The 25,045-nt window shown below is 38.3% G+C and overlaps 1 protein-coding gene across 2 annotated transcripts in view; it reads left to right on the forward strand.

Annotated features, from left to right (window-relative positions):
• The window catches only part of rpap3 (RNA polymerase II associated protein 3), a 91,369-nt gene that overhangs the window by 8,324 nt on the left and 58,000 nt on the right, over positions 1 to 25,045 (forward strand). For both annotated transcript variants that reach the window (XM_039760865.1, XM_039760864.1), the window contains exons 3-4: positions 10,054 to 10,197; positions 13,030 to 13,146. In XM_039760865.1, the coding sequence (XP_039616799.1) occupies positions 10,054 to 10,197; positions 13,030 to 13,146 (261 nt within the window). The remainder of the gene's footprint in view (positions 1 to 10,053; positions 10,198 to 13,029; positions 13,147 to 25,045) is intronic.

Here is a 25,045-nt window from a genome sequence, read left to right on the forward strand (position 1 = left end):
ACTTTCAATTCCAAGCAAAGGGGAACTTTTGTCAATGCATGATTTCCTGGTAAATCGATTACACTGATGCACACATCACAGCTACAAAAATGTTAGAGTCGGAATAAAGCTCGTTCCTACGACTGATCGGAGGAAAATTTCATTTCAAAAGACTACCGACCGAAGCCTTGATAAAAGCATGGTTTTGTGCACGCTGAAAAGCAAGCAAAATTAGATGCATTACAGAAAGCGGACTTTGTGGCTCTTACTGGGGATCATTGGACTTTCGTGACCGTTAGTAATTCTAATTACATCTAATTACAAAATGTTCAATGATCACACTGTTTTAGCCTAATGTACAAAATAATTTTGGCTAAGGTTACTCAGAGTTTAAAGATTAAGTTGGTCAAATTAACTTTTATGTTAATGACTTATTTTTTTAAGAAGAAAAACTGCACTTTATGTTGAAATTTTGGTTATTATTCTTTAAAGACAATACCATTCTGAAAATGTACTTAAGGTACTTAAACTACCACTTTATTTTTAAGTCTGCCCAATTTTAGCCAGGGATGATATTTTTGTTTCTGTTTTGAATTGAAATGCAGTTTAAAAGCATTTTTTTTTCTCAGAAATTAAAAGAGCTTGAGTTTACAATATTCATGTCCATGTCTATTATTTGATTCTGTCGCCCACTAAAACCCTTTTAAATTAAAAAAAAAATCAATCAAAAAAATTAAAGGAACACTTTGAAAACACATCAGATCTCAATGGGAAAAAGAAATCCTGGGTAAACTGGGTAATGTGTTAGGAACGAAAGGATGCCACATGGTTTGATGGAAATGAAAATGATCAACCTACAGAGCCCTGAATTCAAAGACGCCCCAAAAATCGGAGTGAAAAAATTATGTGGCAGGCTAGTCCATTTTGCCGAAATTTAACTGCAGCAACTCATAATTGTACGCAGCACTTTGTATGGCCCCTGTGTTCTTGTATACATGCCTGACAACATCGGTGCATGCTTCTAATGAGATGACAGATGGTGTTGTGGGGGATCTCCTCTTCAGATCTGGACCAGGGCATCACTGAGCTCCTGGACAGTCTGAGGTGCAACCTGGTGGCATTGGATGGACCAAAACATAATGTCCCAGAGGTGTTCTATTGGATTTAGGTCAGGAAAGTGTGGTGGCCAGTCAATGGTATCAATTCCTTCATCCTCCAGGAACTGCTTGCATACTCTCACCACATGAGGCCAGGAATTGTTGCGCACCAGGAGCCACTGTACCAGCATTGGGTCTGACAATGGGTCCAAGGATTTCATCCTGATACCTAATGGCAGCCAAGGTGCCTTTGTCAAGCCTGTAGCAGTCTGTGTGACCCTCCATGGATATGTCTCCCCAGACAATCATTAACCCACCACCAAACTGCTCATGCTGAATGATGTTACAGGCAGCATAATGTTCTCCATGGCTTCTCCAGACCCTTTCACTTCTGTCACGTGCTCAGGGTGAACCTGCTCTCATCTGTAAAAGCACAGGGCACCAGTGGTGCATCTGCCAATTCTGGTATTCTATGGTGAATGCCAATCGAGCTGCATGCTGCTGGGCAGTGAGCTCAGGGCCCATTAGAGGACATGGGGCCCTTGGGTCACCCTCATGAAGTCTTTCTGGTTGTTTGGTCAGAGACATTCACACCAGTGGCCTTCTGGAGGTCATTTTGTAGGGCTCTGGCAGTGCTCATCCTGTTCCTCCTTGCCCAAAGGAGCAGATACTGGTCCTGCTGATGGGTTATGGACCTTCTATGGCCCTCTCCAGCTCTCCTAGAGTAACTGCTTGTCTCCTAGAATCTCCTCCATTCCCTTGAGACTGTGCAGGGAGACACCGCAAACCTTCTGGCAATGACACGTATTGATGTGCCATCCTGGAGAAGTTGGACTACCTGTGCAACCTCTGTAGGGTCCAGGTATCGCCTCATGCTACCAGTAGTGACACTGGCTGTAGCCAAATGCAAAACTAGTGAAGAAACAGTCAGAAAAGATGAGGAGGGAAAAATGTCAGTGGCCTCCACCTGTTAAACCATTCCTGTTTTGGGGGTCATCTCGTTGTTGCCCCTCTAGTGCATCTGTTGTTAATTTCATTAACACCACAGCAGCTGAAACTGATTAACAACCCCCTCTGCTACTTAACTGACCAGATTAATATCCCATAAGTTTCATTGACTTTATGCTATACTCTGATTAAAAAGTGTTGCTTTAATTCTTTTGAGCAGTATATAAATGTGTATATATATGTGTATATATGTATATATTATGTGTATATATATATATGTTTATATGTGTGTGTGTGTATATGTATATATATATATATATATATATATATATATATATATATACACTCATGACAATGACAACACAATCACATTGACAATCATGTTACGTTATTTTCAAAATGTTTCTTTTTCATTACTTCTTTACTGCGAAGCGTGGGTATTTTGATATATATATCTATACTAATAAAAGGCAAAGCCCTCACTCACACACATACATACATATATATATATCTACATATATACACACAAATACATATATATATATATATATATACATACACACACACACACACATATATAAACATATATACATATACATACATATCTACATATATACACACACAGCTATTTCGTATCAGTGCAATACGCTGCTTGTTAAAACGGATAACTCCCGCTCTTACATGCAAGTCTGCGTGGATATTATGAACTGTAGTATTTGTTCAAGTTCTATTTAAATTTTAAATAGAAGGAATTTTATATTAGTCGACAGAAATATCTTTGGTAGGAATGGTAAAAACAGACAGGAATATTATTTGTGAATAAATCAACTCAAACCTTAAACAACTTATAATATTTTGCTCTCCATAAAAATATATCCTGTCTAAATTATACAAGTTAGAAATAAAGTAAGCGTTAAAAGAACAAACATTCAAATTTCTTTTCTCTTATGTAATTTTATATAAAAATAAACTTAGATTTTAAATATCCCAAAAGATTTTGCTCTCCATAAAAATATATCCTGTCAAAATTATACAAATTCAAATATGAACATGCTGCATAACAAAACCTAGAAATATAAATAAAATGTGTTCCTTTCAGCAATAACAAATCAAATCATTCAGTTGTCTTTGCTCATATGTCATTTTAGAGCTGGACGCCTGGCATCTTTTTTTGGCAACAGGTTCGTTTCTGTTTGGTGTGAGGTTCTGTGTTGTGGAGATTCTCAGGATGGATTGCAGGTGCTCATCAGTGAGGCGACTCCTGTGTGCTGTTTTGTTAGTCTTTATCACTGAGAAGAGCTTCTCACACAGATATGTGCTACCAAACATGCACAAGGTTCGAGCCGCATGTAGACGGACTTTTTTTGTTCTTCAAAGTCACCAAAGCGCCGTGCAAACTCAGTGCGCAGTGCGCTCAGTTTATCAGCAAAGTGCGTATTTGGGAACACCGTAGTGACGACTTGGTTTAACATTACTTGGCAACAGGGAAAATGGGGCAAATTGCACTGGTGCATTTGTGTCTCCCATAAAAGCAGCTTCACTTGAAATCACTTTGTGATCGTGCACGGGTAAAAACGTCCGCTGAAGTGTCAGATTCTTATTTAATTCTTCTGCTTTCTGTATCTTCTGCATTGCATTCAGGTTACCCTGATGTTTTGTCTCATAGTGCCGTCTTAGATTAAATTCTGTAATTACAGCCACATTAGCTCCACAAATGAGACACACGGGTTCAGTAAACATATACTCAGCCTCCCATCGGTTTTTAAAGGCTCTATTTTCAGAATCAACTTTTCTCTTCAGCATCGTGTGAGCTAGCTTCGCAATAACTTGCAGCATCATAAGCTACACTTGATTACGCGGTAAGTGTTCGGCAAGGCAGCTGAAGCGCTGAGATTATGGGATCTGTAGTTTATTGTGTTACCAGCGCTTCATATACCCGGGCCATTAATAACAATAATACAGTATATAAAATGATCTCGCGCGGATATAATTACGCCGGGCGGATGTGGCCCTGCCCTTGAGTTTGACACATATGGACTAAATAGAACTTGAAAAGATATATTTTTCAAATGTGATCGCGCAATTCAGATAGAGTTGAGGCGCACTACAGCCTGCATGCCTCAATAAGTCATCCTCCCCTCGCTCTTACTTTTTTACCGTTCAACTAATGAATACACCGAGTATGGCTTTACCAAAACAATCATTGATGGCGAATAAAGTATCCATTATTCGAGTATGTAGATATATATACATATATATATACATATATATAAACCTGCGTATCGCAGAGGAGAAGTAGTGTGTTAAAAAAGCTAGAAAAAGAAAAGGGAACGTTTTAAAAATAATGTAACATGACTGTCAATATACAGTATTTGTTTTGTGAGTGTTACTGAGTGTTGTCATCAAGGATTTGATTATCATTATTTCTTTCAGTCAGGTTCGTATTTGGAGAATGTGTTGTGTTCAAGTTACATTCCGTGTTTGTCAATCGTTGTAAAGATGACAGGTTTCATTCATCGATTCGTTTCTTACTGCATCAATAAACGGCTCGTCTTCTTCTTTATCTGAGACCTGACACACTGCATGCACGGGTTTTTTTTACACTGTCTTCCTTTAGCGGGACATTGACTTTTTCCAACGTGTGCTTGACCATTACGCGTAGAATTTCGATATAAAACCTGCCCAACTTTTGTAAGGAAGCTGTAAGGAATGAACCTGCCAAATTTCAGCCTTCCACCCACACGGGAAGTTGGAGAATTAGTGATGAGTCAGTCAGTGAGTGAGTGAGTGAGGGCTTTGCCTTTTATTAGTATAGATATATATATGCCAGCAACACTCATGACAATGACAAAACAATTACATTGTCAATCATGTAACGTTATTATTAAAATGTTTCCTTTCCTTTTTACTTCTCCGCTGCCAAGCGCGGGTATTTTGCTATATATATATAGTAATAACTCCAAAAGGAGACAGCACAAAGGTTTGGGGTTTTCCGGCCCCGTATATTGTAGACGATCCACAATAATCAAGAAAAGAAAAGCAGGTCAAACATAAACTAAACAGTTCAAATGCGAGACCCCGAAGCCTGGCGTCGGCGGCCATTTTATGAGGGAGGAGCTGGAAGTGGAGGAATGCTGGGAAGGAACCGTGAGGGATGCTGGGACAAATGACGTCAGGACAAATTGGCGGAGGAAGGGCGGAAGTAAACGTACTGCGGGCAAAGCCGGCTTATGGCGGCAGAGCGTCCTTTTTTCTGTAAGAAAGCACAGGGAGAAAGTTAGTACCCCGCCATTCCCTGCTGGCGAATGTTTTCCCAGGTGTGTTAAAATCCGTCCATGCCTCCTACTCAGCATGCGTGACAATATTTATATATATATATATATATATATATATATATATATATATATATATATATATGTGTGTGTATGTATGTATGTATGTATGTATATATATATGTATGTGTATGTATGTATATATATATGTATGTGTATGTATGTATGTATGTATGTATGTATATGTATGTGTATATATATGTACATGTATATGTATATGTATGTGTATATATATATATATATATATATATGTATGTATGTATGTGTGTATATATATATATATATATGTATGTATGTATATATGTATGTATATATATATATGTATGTATATATATATGTATATATATATATGTATGTATGTATATATGTGTATATATATATATGTATGTATGTATATATGTGTATATATATATGTATGTATGTATATATGTATATTTGTGTGTATTGTGAACTTGGCCCGGACACAGACAGGCGGACATGTTGTTCTCAAACCACCACACGTTTATTTACAGTATTTACAATTAATATAATGGTCACAAAGACCCAGTTCAATGGTCACTCAGACCTAATCACGTGCACAAACCCCAATACACAGTCCTGGCCTCACAATGCCTTGTCTTCGGGCCGCCTCCACAGCTCCTCTTGCCTCTTCCTCCTTCCACCCGACTCTCGCTCCGAATGAATGGAGACGGCCCCTTTTATAGAGGACCCGGATGAGCCCCAGGTGTTCCCGGCAATCTTCTTCTGGCCACGCCCCAGCATGGCGGAAGTGCCGGCTGTCCTCCTGGCTGCTCTCCGGGCGCCGTCATAAATCTTCCCCAGCACTTCCTGTTGTGGCGGAAGTGCTGGGGTAACAGGCCCTGTACCCATGGCCCCAAAGCAACCCGGAAGGCAACCCCATGTGATCCAGGGTGGGTGCAGACCCACATCCGCTCCTTCCTGTCGTCCCGGCTGGGTCATGGCCCCTGGCATCCCTGACAGTATGTGTGTGTATATATATATATATATATATATATATATATATATATATATATATATATATATATATATATATATATACACAGTGGTGTGAAAAACTATTTGCCCCCTTCCTGATTTCTTATTCTTTTGCATGTTTGTCACACAAAATGTTTCTGATCATCAAACACATTTAACCATTAGTCAAATATAACACAAGTAAACACAAAATGCAGTTTTTAAATGATGGTTTTTATTATTTAGGGAGAAAAAAAATCCAAACCTACATGGCCCTGTGTGAAAAAGTAATTGCCCCTGCAATCAAGCATTTGCGATAACTTGCAGTTAGTCTTTTACAGCGCTCTGGAGGAATTTTGGCCCACTCATCTTTGAAGAATTGTTGTAATTCCGCTTTATTTGAGGGTTTTCTAGCATGAACCGCCTTTATAAGGTCATACCATAGCATCTCAATTGGATTCAGGTCAGGACTTTGACTAGGCCACTCCAAAGTCTTCATTTTGGTTTTTTTCAGCCATTCAGAGGTGGATTTGCCTGTGTGTTTTGGGTCATTGTCCTGTTGCAGCACCCAAGATCGCTTCAGCTTGAGTTGACAAATAGATGGCCGGACATTCTCCTTCAGGATTTTTTGGTAGACAGTAGAATTCATGGTTCCATCTATCACAGCAAGCCTTCCAGGTCCTGAAGCAGCAAAACAACCCCAGACCATCACACTACCACCACCATATTTTACTGTTGGTATGATGTTCTTTTTCTGAAATGCTGTGTTCCTTTTACGCCAGATGTAACGGGACATTTGCCTTCCAAAAAGTTCAACTTTTGTCTCATCAGTCCACAAGGTATTTTCCCAAAAGTCTTGGCAATCATTGAGATGTTTCTTAGCAAAACTGAGACGAGCCCTAATGTTCTTTTTGCTTAACAGTGGTTTGCTTCTTGGAAATCTGCCTCTTTCTTATGGTTGAGTCGTCAACACTGACCTTAATTGAGGCAAGTGAGGCCTGCAGTTCTTTAGACGTTGTCCTGGGGTCTTTTGTGACCTCTCGGATGAGTCGTCTCTGCGCTCTTGGGGTAATTTTGGTCCATGTTTTTGCCATTTGTGGATAATGGCTCTCACTGTGGTTCGCTGGAGTCCCAAAGCTTTAGAAATGGCTTTATAACCTTTACCAGACTGATAGATCTCAATTACTTCTGTTCTCATTTGTTCCTGAATTTCTTTGGATCTTGGCATGATGTCTAGCTTTTGAGGTGCTTTTGGTCTACTTCTCTGTGTCAGGCAGCTCCTATTTAAGTGATTTCTTGATTCAAACAGGTGTGGCAGTAATCAGGCCTGGGGGTGGCTACGGAAATTGAACTCAGGTGTGATTCACCACAGTTAGGTTATTTTTTAAAAAGGGGGCAATTACTTTTTCACACAGGGCCATGTAGGTTTGGATTTTTTTTTCTCCCTAAATAATAAAAACCATCATTTAAAGACTGCATTTTGTGTTTACTTGTGTTATATTTGACTAATGGTTAAATATGTTTGATGATCAGAAACATTTTGTGTGACAAATATGCAAAAGAATGAGAAATCAGGAAGGGGGCAAATAGTTTTTCACACCACTGTGTGTGTGTGTGTATATATATATAGTAATCCCTCGCTATATCGCGCTTCGACTTTCGCGGTTTCACTCCATCGCGGATTTTAAATGTAAGCACATCTAAATATATATCACAGATTTTTCGCTGGTTCGCGGATTTCTGCAAACAATGGGTCTTTTAATTTATGCTACACGCTTCCTCAGTTTGTTTGCCCTGTTGATTTCATACAAGGGACGCTATTGGCGGATGGCTTAGAAGCTACCCAATCAGAGCATGTATTACATATTAACTAAAACTCCTCAATGCTATAAGATATGCATCCCGCGCGGAGCTTGATTGTTTGCTTGTCTCTGCCTCTCTCTCACCCTCTCTGACATTCTCTGCGCCTGACGGAGGGGCTGTTTGCACAGAGGCTGTTTGCGCTCGGCATATTTAAAAGCACACGTATTGATTTTTTGATTGTTGCTTTAATCTCGCTCTCTCTCTCTAACGTTCTCTGCGCTGACGGAGGAGATGTGAGCAGAGGGGCTGTTTGCACAGAGGCTGTTTGCTTAGAAGATACTAACGCTCCTCTAAAAAATGCCGCGGCAAACTTAAAAGCACAAGTATTGTTTTTGATTGTTTGTTTTTCTTTCTGGCTCTCTCTCTCTCTCCCTCTGAAATTCTCTGCTCCTGAAGAGAAGAAGATCTATTTGCATTCTTTTAATTGTGAGAAAGAACTGTCATCTCTGTCTTGTCATGGAGGACAGTTTAAACTTTTGACTAAAGGGTGTTATTTCATGTCTAGAGGGCTCTAATAATGTTAACAGTGTGGGAGAGTTTATAAGGGCTTAAAATATATAAAAATAACTACACAAACATATGGTTTCTACTTGGATTTTAGTCTATTGGGGGTTCTGGAGCAACCCGCGATCGAGGAGGATTACTGTATATATATATATATATATATATATATATATATATATATATATATATATATATATATATATATATATAGATATATATATATAGATATATATATATATATATATATATATAGATATATATATAGATATATATATAGATATAGATATAGAGAGAGAGAGGATTACACATTACTTTTTCTGCTTTAAAATTTTTTTGTTTAGCTTGCATTTAATTTCTTATTTCTATTTATGATGAACCATTCTGGTTTCATAAATGGAATTGTACTTAAGAGTAAATTTTATTTTCCAATTTGAATGTGTAACATTTTAACAGCTTTGTTTAATTTTGGATCTCCAAGGTGCTTATTTAGTATGAATAAACCAGTTTATAATGGTTTGTTTATTATTTGCTCAAAAATGTAATTCAGGCTTTCTCATTTCCATAGTTTAAGCTATATGCTGAAATGATTACTTGCATTATTCACTTAACAATAGTAAAATAATAACTGGAAAATATGCACTGATAGCACATTGCTGCTCCCTTCAGTATAAATCTTTCAGTTGTGCTAACACATAATATGTGAAAGCAAAAGAAATGTTTGGAATTTTAAACACCTACAGTGCTAATTATTTTGTGTTTATTATTTAGTATTAATTTAGACCACCTTCCACAGATCTGTTTTTAGTTAAAAATTAAATAATCTCTTTCTGCTGACCAATGTCAAAAAAGCCAATTTAAGTCCACTGTTATTCAGTGTTGCATAATTAAAATGTGAAAACTTCCTGTATAGTCAAGGATTTGATACTAGTATACAATATGGCAGCCTGCAGAGGTCACAGCAATGTATGCCGAAGCACCTGGAATCCTTTATTCCATTGTTTCCTATATCGTGTTAATATATATGCTTTTTACATAAATTTATTCCTATAATGGATTAGACCATTTAAAGCCCTACCATTATACTCTAATGCCATGCATAATACATTTTAACAATGTTCCATCTTAAGTTTATTAAGACAGTAACATTTTTGGGTAACTTTTATATTATAGTAGTATATAGAAATTAATTTTATTAGGTGGTGAAATCGTATTTCTGTCTCATGAATATTTGTATATAACATATTATAAGTTACTGTATTTTCTCTTCCACATGCCACTAAAATTTTGAATTGCAAATTATTTGCTTAGGTTTTTGACAGTACCTTGCTTAACTTATTCTTGTTTCCTTGTTGTAGTGTTTACCTCCTGTTCGAAACAAGGACTACAGAAAGAAGAAAAAAGACAAAAGAAAAATACCATCCAAACCTGTAAAAGACGAAGAGACAAAAGTGCCAAGAATTAAATCTTGGGATTACCAATCATGGGAAAACTTTAATGTTGTAAGTGTCCCATATTTTTGATTTAACATGCCAGCAACAATAAAAGTACAGTATAACATAACTGCAGCTGGGCTGTATGTGTTGTGAGTTCTGCCTCACTGTGTTATACTTTTTTGATTCATTGGTACTTAGCTGCTGGTTTTTATTCTTACTAGTGTACTGTATGTATTTGGTATGTTTTGTATGCTACTTCAGTAAAATTTAATTTGCTCATTTATGTGTGCGTTGATGTTAATTGATTTACTTGAGATATGTTCAGTAGTGGCTCCATGGCAGAGACTTTATCATTATAGCTTTAAAGACATGGAATAGATTTTTGGCTTGGACAACGTGTCTACGAAATTTGCATTTTCCACCATTACTTGCATGGGTTATCCATGTATATTTTAATTTCTTCCAACATCTGAAAATGAGTGAGTATGCTTATGTTGGTTTTGTGTTTGCTTTGCATTGCTTTGGCATATTCTACAAGGTTGGCCCTGTGATTCTATAGTGAAAAAGTTGGATAGAATAAAGTTTAAGATGCTTGATTCATCAATCTTTTGTGTACGTAGACATGTAAATACAGTAGCAACCAAAGCAGCTGCAAGAAAAACTGTCAGTCTTTGTCAGCTTCTCTCTAAAACCTGATTTTTAAGGTGATGTTGAACTGATAATGGTAATCCCTCATAGTATAAGGAATAACAGTACATACAGAATGCTACAGACTAACAATTTATACTTATTGTTTTAATCAATGAAAAAAGACAAGCACAGGATTTTAAAAATGAGAGAATGTGTTCATACTAAACAAGTAATGACTGATACCTACTTTGTGCAGTGACACAAACAAAGCAATGACAGTGATATAAACAGCTGCCTTTTCACCCCCAATTAAAACAAGTATCCTTGTTTATATGTATTAATTGGGTGAAAATTGAGAGTTTTTTCTGTCTTCACTGTTCACTTCCTTTCTGTTTTTTTGAAATATTTTTCTTAGGATCAAGTTGAAGACTCTGTATTCACTGTTCAAATATATTGCAGTTTAACCAGTACTGTGCAATTGTTGTATAAAAGACCATACTAAGAACAAAAATGGCATCTCTTAAAGGCAAATTCTGTTTATTTACTGTAGGGGAACATGAACATCAATGTCTATAGTGTGTTGATTTAATATATGTAATATTTATTTTTTCTCTGTAATAAGACTGCAATTAACTTTTTTCCTAAGTTGCACAGTTATTTACAACTAAATGTAATTTTAGTGCAAAAGTGCATGTTTTATTCAAAGTGAATTTTTATTCTGTTCACAGTGCTGTACATAACAATAGCACAAATATGCTCTAAAGTTATTTTTGCCAAAAGAATATAGCAATTCTGTATAATTCCTAAGTGTGAATAAGAAAAGCACCATCACTCCAATGTGTATTCTTTTAGGCGCTCCCATGCCAAGCAGTCTCGTATTACTTTTAAAGGATATATTGAAAAGTTACAGTGTTACATTTGTTTAACATACTGTTATGATTTATAAATGAGTTCTCAACTTTTTGCATCTTCATAAATAGTGAATTTCCTTAGTGGAAGTGAAAGAAGAGAGATCTTTGTGCATGTCTGGAAGGAAACCATACTATTCAAAAAGATGTTAAGCAGTGCGTGCTAATAGAAATAATGGGGGTTTTAAAAACATTGTCTGGCTAAATCATGTCACATAAAAACAGAATATGACCTTTGTTTTACCAAACAAGTTGAAGCAAAAACCAGGATTCCCCGTGCAGCTAGTAGCTCAACCAAGTTCCTATTTTTTCTAAAATGTTTAGTGATTTAACACAGTGTGCTAGTTTAAATGTGTGTGGAAGTTAGAGTTAGAAGTAGAGTTAAAGGTTGCGTATTCTGAGTCATTCCTCCAAATGGGGTGAGGGGTGTTCTTTTAGGGTCCCCGATACAGAAAGCAATGATATCTCGATGATGAGTGTGTGTGTGTCTGTGTGTCAGTTTTTTGAGAACAGTCTAGAGCTAAAACAGCTGTATGGAAAAATACGAAACTCAAAACTTGAGCCTGTTATGAGATGACAATATGCTGGTTAGTTTTTGAGCCAAATCGTGCAAGAGAAAGAGTTGCTTTAGAGGAACCCTCAAATACCATAATTCTGTAATTAATTATGAATTCTTCTCATTAATTGATATAGTTGTGATCGATATTATGATCAGAAAAATCAGTACCATGGTGGTAAATAATTACTGAAATTTTATAGAATAGTTCAGGTAACTTGGTTCCTAGGGCACAAAGCCTGACACTCACATTTTGAATTTTTTTTTTTTAATCTTGTTTAGTTTGTACATATTTTTAAAATTGTATATGGGATTGAAGAGTTAAGTTATTATAATGTGTTAAATTTGAAATGCAGTACACCGAGAAGGAAGTATATCCCTTTAAAGTATTAAGACTGCTTCTCTTAAAAAAAAAAAAAAAATCTGTAAACCATACAATACATGCAAACACTGTTAAGTATCAGTATTTGCTACACCATTTAATGAAGATCATTTTGATAAAGACATTGCCTCTCATCAGTATCTGTGCTTTAACTGTATTAGGAGTTTGATTTTTGTATTTTGTTCATTTTGCTTCCCAGAATAGGAGAAGTAGCTATATGATGTGGTGGGTGGAGTGTTTTTGTTCTCCTTGTAGTGGTAGATGACTTTTTATCACCATTTGAAATTAACATATTATTTGCAAAAGTTTTACTTCTAAACATCAATATAGTACCTAGTCATTATTTTTTTGTTGCACTTAAATAAAGAAAAATGATTTGACAGTGGTGATGAGGTATATTTACTAAACTTTTCCTGTTACAGGACAAAGCACTGGAAACCCTAGACAAAGAAGACAGTACTCAAGAATCACATGAATCTGACTCTGAAGAGGATGGAATTCAAATAGACACAGAGAAAGCACTTGCAGAAAAAGAAAAGGTTTCCATTTTTATATTTTAGTTTATCTGCTTTAAGAAGTATTTTGCTTTTTGAATTGAGGTTTAGTTTTCAAAGTAATATATTTAAAAAGGAAAACAGTCTATAGAAAATCATCACATTGCAGAGTACAAAAATGAGCAACATGTATTGCTTTCAACATTAAATATACAACTTAGGAATAAACTGCTTCTGAAACTTCTACTTGGTTATGTGCCAGAATGTAAATTAGGAACATTTTGTGCCTGGGGTGTTTATGGATTATCTAAAGTAAAATTTGTATGAGGGATTCTAAAGATAGGTTGCAGACATGTTTTTCTGAGATTTAAATTTTTTCTTTAATGTTTACAATATTCAGCATAATTCAGGGTCTTTAGTTATTAAGTAAAATTATTTTCAGAAAAGTAATGTGTCAAGAACTTAACATGTGTTTGTAGTATTAAGAATTTATGGAGTGACTATCAACAAGTATCTGCTAAAGCAATATGTGGATAAAATTTGAAATTCCACATTAAAAAATAAATAGTTTTTCTGCCTTCACTACAGTAGTTCCTTAGGGTACAATAAGTTGTTAAACAAATTTGATATAAAACCCCATAAAACTTTATATCTGTCTTAAAATTTTAATCGGTTGTGGAAGTGGCAAGTGATTTTTTTTTTTTTAAACCTGTTATTATGTAGTAAATCACTCAGTGACAATTACTCAGTTTTCCAAAAAAAGTCAGCAGAGAAATGTGTCACTGACTGGGAAGGATTAGATGTTTGAGCAGACTGTCTGGCAGGGAAGGGGAGTGCATCTTTTGACAAGTCTTGGAAGGATACAAGAAAGTAGACAGAGAATTAAATAGGGTATGAATAAATGGGATGCCAGTGCAAGGTTTAGTGAATGACTTGGTCACAGTGATGCTGAAGAGTAAAAAGGTGTCTAGCAGAAAGTGTCTGTTACTGTGATGTCAGAAGTGTTCACGTTGTGGGGAAACAGTGTGAGGCTAGCCATATGTTGTTCACACTTGAGGCAATCCTTGTAGCTTGTAATTAGAAACAGATGATGTGATCAGGCTTGGTAGGCTCTTTTGTATATGAGTATGGTGTTGATGTTTGCCATTATTCAATAAAGAAATCTGTTACTGGTCTTAGCCATTTTTCAGTTTGTGCCTCACTCCTCCATGTCTCATTGATTGTTACAGTATGCTAAAATTCATAAAAAAGTTGACTTAGAATGTTTCTTTTTATTTAAACCTGTTTTGCACTTGAGATGGTGTACTTCTGCCTTCCATAACTATCTGGAGCAATGGCACTGTAGCCCATTAGTCCACACTATTCAAGTTATGGTAAACTACGTGAATTAGCAATTTTAGCTTGGCACACACAGCATATGGGTGCATATGTGTCAAGAAAAATGGCTGTTCTGTATAACACTGGTTGGAAGTACAAGGTGGCTTTTGCTTGCAAATTCTGTTTCTGTATACTTAAGACATTTGTAGCATAATTAATAGCATTCTAAATAGTTAATTTATTGTATATACAAGAGTATAAGAGCAAGATTTCACTGCTCAGCCAGCAGTGGAGCTTTAATGGGATCCCTGTGTTTATAATCAGTTTGTGACTCGCAGTTTAATCTTTAGGTGTTCCTTTATTTGTTTCTAAGTTTTATGGTGTTCTGCTTACATACAGTAATCCCATCTTAGTTTATGCTTTTCTAATAAAGAATGTGAATCACAGAAGTAAGTAAGACTGTCTATACTTGGTATGTAAACAGCTTGAAATTTACATTCTTGTGCGGGGGAAAAAAATTACAGTAAATGCATTCAAAAAATGTGTTCCTTTTTTTTTTTTTTTTGAAATGATACACTAAACTGACATAAATAAGGATAAGGATTTGTGCAGTGATACTTCAGTTCTGATATTAACTGTAGTCAATTTTTATTTTGTTCTAGTTTTCAGTGGAGTCAACAATTTTTATTTAGTTCTGGCCTTCTTACATAACATTATTACAATTTTAGGTTTTTTTTCTGTTGTAAGACCACAAATGCTGGTCTGCACATATTTCAGTGCAAGTTTTAGTCAACAAAATACACTCGCAGTTCCTAATGCCGTTAAACACAGCTTGACTATTAATTATCAAACAGATTAAGTGGCCTAATGAGTGTAGTCATCAAGATCAAATGTTTCAACCCAAGAAACTAGTCTGTACAAGCACGTTCCTGTTAAGCTTTAAACAAGTACGCATTTCGAGAGATTTGTTCATGTTGCAACAACGTCCGTTGAACAGATAGCCACATAGTGAAAATATTCACTTGTCGAGCACCTTTAATGCAGGTGCACAGACAATGTCCTCAGCTACTGGTGCCAGCAGACTGTATGTTGACGATTTCTGATGCCAGTACTGAAGCAGTGACATACGGTGAGGTTCGTGGCTGGTGAGGCACTGACTCCTACAGAGTCAGATTTACAAATGTATGATCCCAAAAGAGTATCTTATTCACTATTCAATTGGCAGCATACACATTGACTACTGGTTATGTTGCATATCTCATTGCCATTCTTTACACACACATAGGTAAGGTACATATTTTGCTAAGAGAGAACATTATATTTATAGTGGAGAGAGCGCATTTGTTCTTCACCCTCCATGTGTTCTAATTTGCCATTGCAATTCCACAATTCATATTCATTCAATACAAATGAAAGTATAGAGTGGTGTACAATAAAATGGATTTCAATTTTGACATTAATTAAAGTATTTAGTTGTTTTTAAAAGCTTTTAATTCTGATGCTTTAGTCAATTTTAATGCAGACTGTTCAACAAAAGGATAAGAAAAATAACAAAATAATATTTTATTTAAGGTCAAAGTTTAGTTTTTAAATATTGGATTTTTTTTATTAGTTTGATCCCATATTTTATAAAATTGAAAACCGTTTATGTTCTTACCTTTATTTGTAAATTAAGTCCATGTGCCTGTCCTTCTCCACAAAAATCTCTATCACTTTCTTGTAAAAGTCCTCCCTATATTCCTTTAGTATTAAAAGTCTTAATCTTGGCAGTCAGTCAGAACAAAAGATAAAAATAAACGGACCGCTGCAGTGCACTTTCTGATATTGCTAACTTATTGGCACCTAGAGCCTCTGCATAGAACAGCAGCAGCAAGAACCTGTTGGGCTCACATCCACCCCCTTCAGTGCGGCACGGTACTGTCTGCCTCACCTTGCGCGTTTTCACTGCAGTTTTATATCTGATCAGCAAAACTAAATATGTCTCACACATTCATTAAAGATATTAGCCAGACTGTGGAAAGTCAAGGTGTATAATAAACGTGTCTTCAAACATTATATTGGCGACATACAGAGAGTCAGGAACATGCATGTGCCATTTGCATGCATCAACCCAGTGTGTAAGGGAGAGTGCAGTCCAAGGTGAGATGAGGCTCGTCTCATCGCTGCTGCGCCTCGTGTTTCTCCCCTGTATTTCATCAGGAAATGCACAAATTCACTTGACAATAAAAATGATCAAAATTATTGGTATAATACTGTACAGTGTGAACGCTGGCCCCGGCACAGACAGACGGACATCATATTTTGCACCCAACACACTTTATTTACACTATGTACAACAATATAAACAGTCACGTGCACTCACAAAACCCCAGTGCCTTCTGCACTGATTCCCCCAAGTCCAGGGCCCACAGTTCTGTGCCTTGCTTCCTGGCCGCCTCCTGTCCTCGTTCTCCAGCTCAGTCCGCTTCCTCCCGACTTCCACCAATGACTGGAGGGAGGCGGCCCCTTAAATAAGGCTCCCGGATGAGCTCCAGGTGTTCCGTCCTTAGCCACGCCCCAGCGTGGCGGAAGTATCGGCTGTCTTCCTGGCAGCTCTCCGGGTGCCACACAAAGTCTTCCCCCCGGCACTTCCTGGTGTGGCGGAAGTGCCGGGCTCCCGGGATAATTAGGCACCGGGGCGCCGCCTGGCGGTGGCCACGGGTCCCTACAGGGCTGGGCTTCAAAGCCCTGTACCCGAGGCCCCCTGCCTAACCAGGACGGACGCCCCCACTCTGTCTGGAGGAGGCACTCGCCCTCCTCCGGTCCTCCAAGGCGTCCCGGCCGGGCTCCAGCCCCGACCGGCAACCGCACGGGATAAACCGGCATCGGGGCGCCGCCTGGCAGTGACCACGGGCCCCTACAGGGAAGGGCTTCCATGCCCTCAACCCGTGGCCCCAACAGAACCAGGACGGGCGCCCTCGCGGTCTGGAGGAGGCACAAGCCCTCCTCACGTCCTCCTGGGCGTCCCGGCCGGGCTCCAGCCCCGGCCGGGGGCCACAACAGAAAGCAAATGTATAGCACAGACCTGTGGACAAATTTATTTTATGTTATTATTAGTTTTTTTACTTTTCATGATGACAGGTGAGGCTCTACCTGCCTCCCTTGACCACACGTCCCTATACTGAATCATCTGCTCTGCAATTAAAGTACTGTATTTCCACACGTTACTTTCTCGGTTTCTACCCACAAACGACTGTGCAAAACTCGCCACCATCAACCACAAGTGCTTATTGCTTCAAACCAACGAACCAAATGTGCTCAATAAACAAACAACGGTCCTTTATGGAAGTTGTACCATGTGACTATAGTAAGCCCAAGGTACAAGATCACCACATAGTGAACAGCGCAACGTAACTGAACACTCAGGGCAATCTACAAACAACCCCTCTGCATGACTGAACCAGACTGAACGAAAATGCTGTTGCTGTTTTTTTTTTTTGTTTTAACTCAGTTTTCATTGTCATTTTAGTTCGTTCACACATTTTTATTTAGTTTTAGTTTTTCTGTTTGCCTTAATTTCAGTTCTTGTTCTTATAAAACGAAAAACTAGTTCTCATTTTTGTTATGAAAATATCACTGGTGTAAGGTACAATTATAGATACATTCTGGAAGTTCTTTTCAATTAGGGTAATCTGTAGCAAAAGAAAATTTAAATAATACAAAAAGTATTTAATTAAACTGCTTCTTTTTAATACACCAACCTAGGAGTGCCTACGCAGTAGCTCAGTAATTTGTTTAATTAACTGAAAACTTTTGATTCCCAGGACAACTAATCCTGTTGTATTGGTATTTAGAGCTACCGCCCCCTAACTCTAGATAAATCATTTTAAATCCTAACCTGGACACTGTGGGCTGGGAGGACCTTGCCCATTCTCCTAGTTTTTAAGGGGTTTCTCATGGAAATCTAGTTGTCATCTCACATCTTGAAGATGTGCATGATAGAATAATTAGTGATTATAAATTGGCTTGGTATGAATGAAGATGGGTAGGCCTGTTTGTGTTTGTGCACCCTAGAATAAACACAGATAAATGTTTTGGGTCCCCTTGACAATACAGTTGATTAAGCAATAGTTCAGAAAATATGTTCTGGTCCATATCTTTAATCTTTGCACCATCTAGTGGTCTTATTCTCATGTTCCTGTCAGAGAGGATTGGAACTGATGTGATGCTGAGATGTCACCCGCAGCATTTGGGTCCCAGATTGGGGCAGCCCTCCAGATCAGCGTATTGAATGTCTTGTCTCTCCAACATGATGATTACCTTCCTCTGCTGTTGGAGGTGCTTTGTAAATTCAGCATTTAAGTGGTGGTACTCTCTGAGGTGCACAGACCTGGGACTGGCCAGATCTGTGTAAGTAGATACACCTTTTACTGGTCTGGTCGTTGTGATGGCTGTCATACTCAGGTAGTAGCTGTTGCTGTGGTGGATTGGCTCCTTTTGATAGTTTCTGATGTTGCTCCTTTCAATGAACATATTATGAGACTCAAAAGTGCCATCCACCATAGGTTAACCTTTTTAAAAATTTATAATTTGTGACCTGTTTACCATCCCAATCTAAAATAAGGGTGTTGTGTATTGTTTGACTGTATGACATGATCACACACCTGAGTCACTTCTATTCCTCTTGAAAAACATATGCATTATTTGACGAACAGATCTCATGTTGTGATAATTATTCACAATACCTGTGTCTTCATAAAGATTACATACTGAAACTGTATAGGTACTGGTGAACACAGCCCATACATTATTTGAAAACTAGAAGCTTGAATTGTCACTTTTGTTTTGTGTGTACTGTATTTATGACCAAATATGATTGGTCAGTTTGACTGTAGTTGCTCAATGGTAGGGATGATGACCCAGTATTTAGAGTTGCAAAGGTCAATTACTGATTTTGACTTTTCAAATTTTTACTAAAAAGGATCTAAAATTAAACATTTGAATGACATCAAAGCAAATAACTTTCCAAACAATGTTGGGTCCCTAAATACCAACATTGTCTGCTATTGGTAGTAGTCAGAATGATCAAAAATTCAGCACTAAAGACATGAAACATTTACTTAAGGTTTCAGTTGAGTTTGTTTTGTCCTAAAATTACAAAAGTTAGTTTCTTAAGAACTTATAAGTAGTGCATACTTTAAGCTTTGAAGCTTTGCCCATCCATGAATACTTGGCTACTGACACTTATTGTTTTAATCTAGAATACTTCTGTATTTGATAACCTTTTGCAGTTTCTATGGGCCTTTAATATAAATTTTAATGATTTAAAAATTAGTGCATTTTTAACCATACTTGGAGTATGTTGATAAAAATTCAGATTTCTTATACCGTGCTGGTTTTGTTATTTTTGTCATGTGATTACTGACCAATATACACTGCTTAGCCAAAAAAAAAAAAAGTAGTGTGTGAGATCTGAGGACGGGAGAGGACGCTGGCGTTGAATGTTCGCCGCTTCTCCCTCTGAGTCTGAGTCTGAGTTTGTAGTATTGTTTGTCGTGGATTTTACGCATTTTTTATCAAATTTTTGTTGTCTATTCACCTGTTGTCTGGACTTTCTGTTTTTATTGTTTGCCGTGGATTCTACGGATTTTTATCAAGATTTTGTGTCTACTCACCTGCCGCCGGGAAATTCTGCTTTACCGTTTGTTGTGGATTTTGCGGCATTATCTAGATGGTATATTTTTCTCCCTCTTCAGTTGGAATGGTGCACAGCTATTCCAGTTTACAACTTCGCCGTCTAAATCCTGTAACCACTCCTGGAATTAACATCAACATCATTAAAGAACTTGGACTTCTTCGCCGTCCTCGTTACATTCATAGAGGCTCTGGTCGGAAGTTCATTTTCAATAAACAGCGAAAGTGCTCTGCTACTAACATTCCATCCTTTTGGTCACCTGTCGCACGTGTGATGCGTCATCAGAGCACCGTTGTTTCAAATACTATAAACATTAGAAGTATCGCGAGATCTCTTCACTCTTGCGTGGGAAACAACCGAGCCACTGTGAGAAATACCGCAAGATCCTTACATCCCGGCTGGATTTATTTTGTGGAGCAGATTCCATGCTGCGTGGAGTGGATTTTAATGTTTTGAGACCTGTACTGAGATTTACTCCAAAATCGCTGGTCAAATTTGAATTGTTTAATACTCAATCCATCAGCAATAAATCCTCACTGATTGAAGAACACATCAGGGAGAAGGAACTTGACTTCATGTGTCTAACAGAAACCTGGCACCAGTCAGAGGCTTACTCTGCCTTAAATGAAGCATGTCCATCTGGCTACAGTTATTTGGAAGCAGCTCGCAGCACTGGGCGTGGTGGTGGTTTAGCCATCATCTATCGTCAGGTAATGGGGGTGTCCCCTATTTCATTACCTGTAACATCTTCCTGCGAGTGTCTTGCATTTAAATGCAAGCCCCCTTTTCCCATGACTGTTCTTCTTATCTATCGACCTCCAAAACCTAACTGCTTTTATTCCGGAAATGACTGATCTTCTCACAACATTGTGTGCCACCTCTGCCAACATCATAATCCTGGGAGATATAAATATTCATATTGATAATCCTAAAGGTTATCTCACTGTTGATTTTCTTGAGTTCCCTTACAACAATATGTTGATGTCCCCACACACTCTAGGGGTCATACACTTGACTTGGTTATTTCAAACTTTGCTTTAATTAGTAAGTTACAGGTTTATGATCTTGGTATTTCAGACCACAAAGTAGTGTCAATGGAGCTACCCTTTTTCTCCCCTCGTACCAAACCAAAACGGCAGATTCATTTTAGAAATTTGAAGAACATCAATGTGGATGCCTTGGCCCTGGACCTTAAACTTCTTTCCACTGATCTTACCAGTTCCAGCTCTGTTGATGACCTCGTTGATCTCTACAACCAGTCTCTGAGCAGTCTCCTTGACTTTCATGCCCCTTTAACGTCTAGGTCCGTCTCATTTTCGTGCTCAGCACCATGGTACACCTGCGAGCTGCGAAAAATGAAGGCGGCTGGGCGTGTCCTTGAGCGACGGCTCAAGGCTTCTGGGTTGACTGTTCACAAACAGGCCTATAGGGAACATAGAAGGGCGTATGCGAAGCTTTGAAGGTTGCACGGTCCAGATTCTATTCTACCATCATTACAAATAGCTCCAGGGATCCAAAAACTTTTTCTACTATAAATCATCTTCTTAAACCTCCTTCATGTGCTCATTCCGAGGCCACTGATGAGAGGTGTAATCTGCATATCAATTTTTTCAGACAAAAGGTTTATAACATTCGCTTAAACCTCTCTACCATGGATTTTCTGTTATCCTCAACTGTCGACCCGCTGCCTGAGACTGTCCAGCCCCTTTGCTCCTTCTCTGTTGCCACACGGGAAGAGGTGGAGGACGTCATCAGGAAAATGAAACCGTCTACCAGTTCCCTGGACCCTTTTCCCTAGCCTTGCTGAAGGCCAACATTTCTGCTATTTCTACACTTATCACCAGGATTATAAACCAATCCCTTTTGGTTGGCCATATTCCATCAGCACTAAAAACTGCTGTCATCAGACCACTACTAAAAAAACCCACCCTGGATCCTGAAGTTCTGTCTAACTATAGACCCATCTCTAATCTTCCATTTCTTTCTAAAGTTCTGGAAAAAATAGTTGCAGTACAACTTCGTGATCATCTCAAACTGAATAATCTGTTTGAAAAGTTTCAGTCTGGTTTTCGCCCTGGCCATAGCACGAAACAGCCCTGGTCAGGGTCACAAATGACCTTCTGATGTCAGCAGATACTGGTTCTCCTTCTTTACTCATTCTCCTTGACCTGACAGCTGCTTTTGATACAATTGATCATGATATTCTTCTTCACCGTCTGCAATACACCCTTGGACTTTCAGGAACTGTTCAAAATTGGTTTACATCTTATTTGACCGGTAGAACTGAGTATGTCGCACTTGGCAGCAAAATCTCACACCCATAATGTTACCTGTGGTGTTCCACAGGGCTCTGTGTTGGGCCCCATCCTTTTCAACATCTATATGCTCCCCCTTGGAAGTGTCATTAGCAGACATGGTTTTTCTTTTCATTGTTATGCCGATGACACTCAGCTTTATCTTAGGACTACTCCCACCTCCTCTACTGCTCCTCTGCCAACATCTGCACTGACTATTTGTTTGGAGGAAATAGAGGCATGGATGAGGCTCAACTTCCTTCAGCTAAACAGATCTAAAACAGAAGCCATTTTAGTTGGCACACCACACCAGCTTCGTTCCACTACCATCACCAGTATCACCTTCTCTGGAAAAAGATACCTCTTTCTACATTTGTTACAAACTTGGGTGTTAAAATGGATTCTCAACTAACTTTTGACACCCACATTAAACATCTCTGTAAGTCATCTTTTCACCATCTCAGGAACATTGCTAAACTCCGTCCAACAATTACCCTGGCAGATGCAGAGAGGCTTGTCCATGCCTTTGTCTCGTCCAGGTTGGATTACTGTAATGCGCTCCTCATTGGGATTCCTGGCAAGAGTATCCAGAGACTGCAGTACATTCAGAACATCGGTGCCAGGATCCTGATGAGGGTGCGAAAGCATAACCACATCACTCCTATCCTGAAAACCCTTCACTGGCTCCCTGTACCACTTAGAATTGAGTACAAGGTTTCCCTCCTTACCCATCAGTGCATTTATGGATCTGCTCCCTGTATTTACAGGAACTCCTTATCCCTCATACTTCCTCACGCACCCTCCGCTCTGTGCATACCAACACTCTTCAAGTTCCCAGAACTAAACTTAGCAGTATGGGTGATAGAGCCTTTTCTTCGGTGGCCGAGGCTGTGGAATTCCCTCCCCGACTACTTGAGAGCCCCACAGTCGATTGATGCCTTCAAACGAAGCCTTAAAACTTATCTTTTTAGAAAGGCTTTCTGTTAAATTATTTCTATAGATTTTTTTGTTTGTTAATTTTATTCTTCTTTTGTAGCACTTTGAGATTGTTAAATATAAAGCGCGATATAAATAAAATCTGTTATTATTATTATTAAAGAAGTTATGAAAAAGAAAAGGAAACATTTTAAAAATAATGTAACATGATTGTCAATGTAATTGTAATTGTGACTGACTGAAGAGCGGGTAGCTGCATTTCTCACTCACATCTTTGCCTTTTAGCAGCCCAGAAAACATCAGCTCCACGTGCTGTCGGAACTTTTTCCATTCTCCCGGCAGGTTAAGAGAATCCCAGTCAATTCGTGGCGAGCGAGTTCCAACAAGATCCATGACTGTCCTCTATTGTGAGACCATGTCTTGTTTTCACAAATTGTGAAAAATAAAATGATGGCGAGACTTTCTTTTAAAGTATGCAGGGGAACTTTATTTATTACAGTAATCCCTCCTCGATCGCGGGGGTTGCGTTCCAGACCCCCCCGCGATAGGTGAAAATCCACGAAGTAGAAACCATATGTTTGTATGGTTATTTTTATATATTTTAAGCCCTTATAAACTCTCCCACACTGTTTATAAATATTCCCCGCAGAGTTATACAGCATAATCCCTTTGTATTCTCTTAGATATTAGGTAAGATTCATTGAAATTATGTAAATAAAAACACTGTTTATATACAGTAAAACCTAATTATTATTTTAAAGATATTGAGTGTCTCTGTTACAGCCATTATGATAGACATGCCACCAGCAATAAATACGTACAATGCAACAAAAATAGTATACAGTAAATGTGTGTGTACAGTGACACTAAACGTACGTACATGTACTAAGCACTGTAAGTAGAAAATTAATTATGGTTACTCACCAATAATGACACGATGACTTGTCCGATAACAATGAGTTTTATTTTACTGCACAACAAAGGAGAGCGTTACAGCCCTTAAAGGAGCCACTTCAGGCGATTGTGAAGCACTGCCGTTGTTCTTCTTCTGGCAGTCTTCAATCCAAATCCCTAAAGCAGATTCCATCCAGACTACTGCCTTATTACATCCACTTACAACTTGTTTTGCACCCTGGTTAAAAGGACACTGTGGCCGTAGATCTTATATTCCTTTCCTACTTTTTAAATACAAAGAATCATAGCCTTCAACAAATCCAAAACGTTTACCTTTTCGGCAATCGTTAACATCTTCCGCTTTGCGCTTGGGCACAGCCCCTGAAGCAGTAGCAGATCGCTTTGGAGCCATAATGAAGGGCTTGACTATGCACAAAGATAAACACAAAAGAGCACAACTCTTTACACAGCGAAACACGTTGATGCTGAATGAGCGAGACGAGACTTCCTGGTTAACACTGCATTCAGCAAGCAGGAACTTAACTGCGTGCTCTGATTGGTTAGCTTCTCAGTCATCCACCAATAGCGTCCCTTGTATGAAATCAACTGGGCAAACCAACTGAGGAAGCATGTACAGGAAGTAAAAAGACACATTGTCCGCAGAACCCGCGAAGCAGCGGAAAATCCGCGTTATATATTTAGTTATGCTTTCATATAAAATCCGCGATAGAGTGAAACCGCGAAAGTCAAAGCGCGATATAGAGAGGGATTACTGTACAGCTCTTACATTCACGGCATCTGTGCTCTAAATTAACTTCCATAATAGTAA

This window comes from Polypterus senegalus, chromosome 8 (genome assembly GCF_016835505.1).
Source record: "Polypterus senegalus isolate Bchr_013 chromosome 8, ASM1683550v1, whole genome shotgun sequence".
Lineage (NCBI taxonomy): Eukaryota > Metazoa > Chordata > Cladistia > Polypteriformes > Polypteridae > Polypterus > Polypterus senegalus.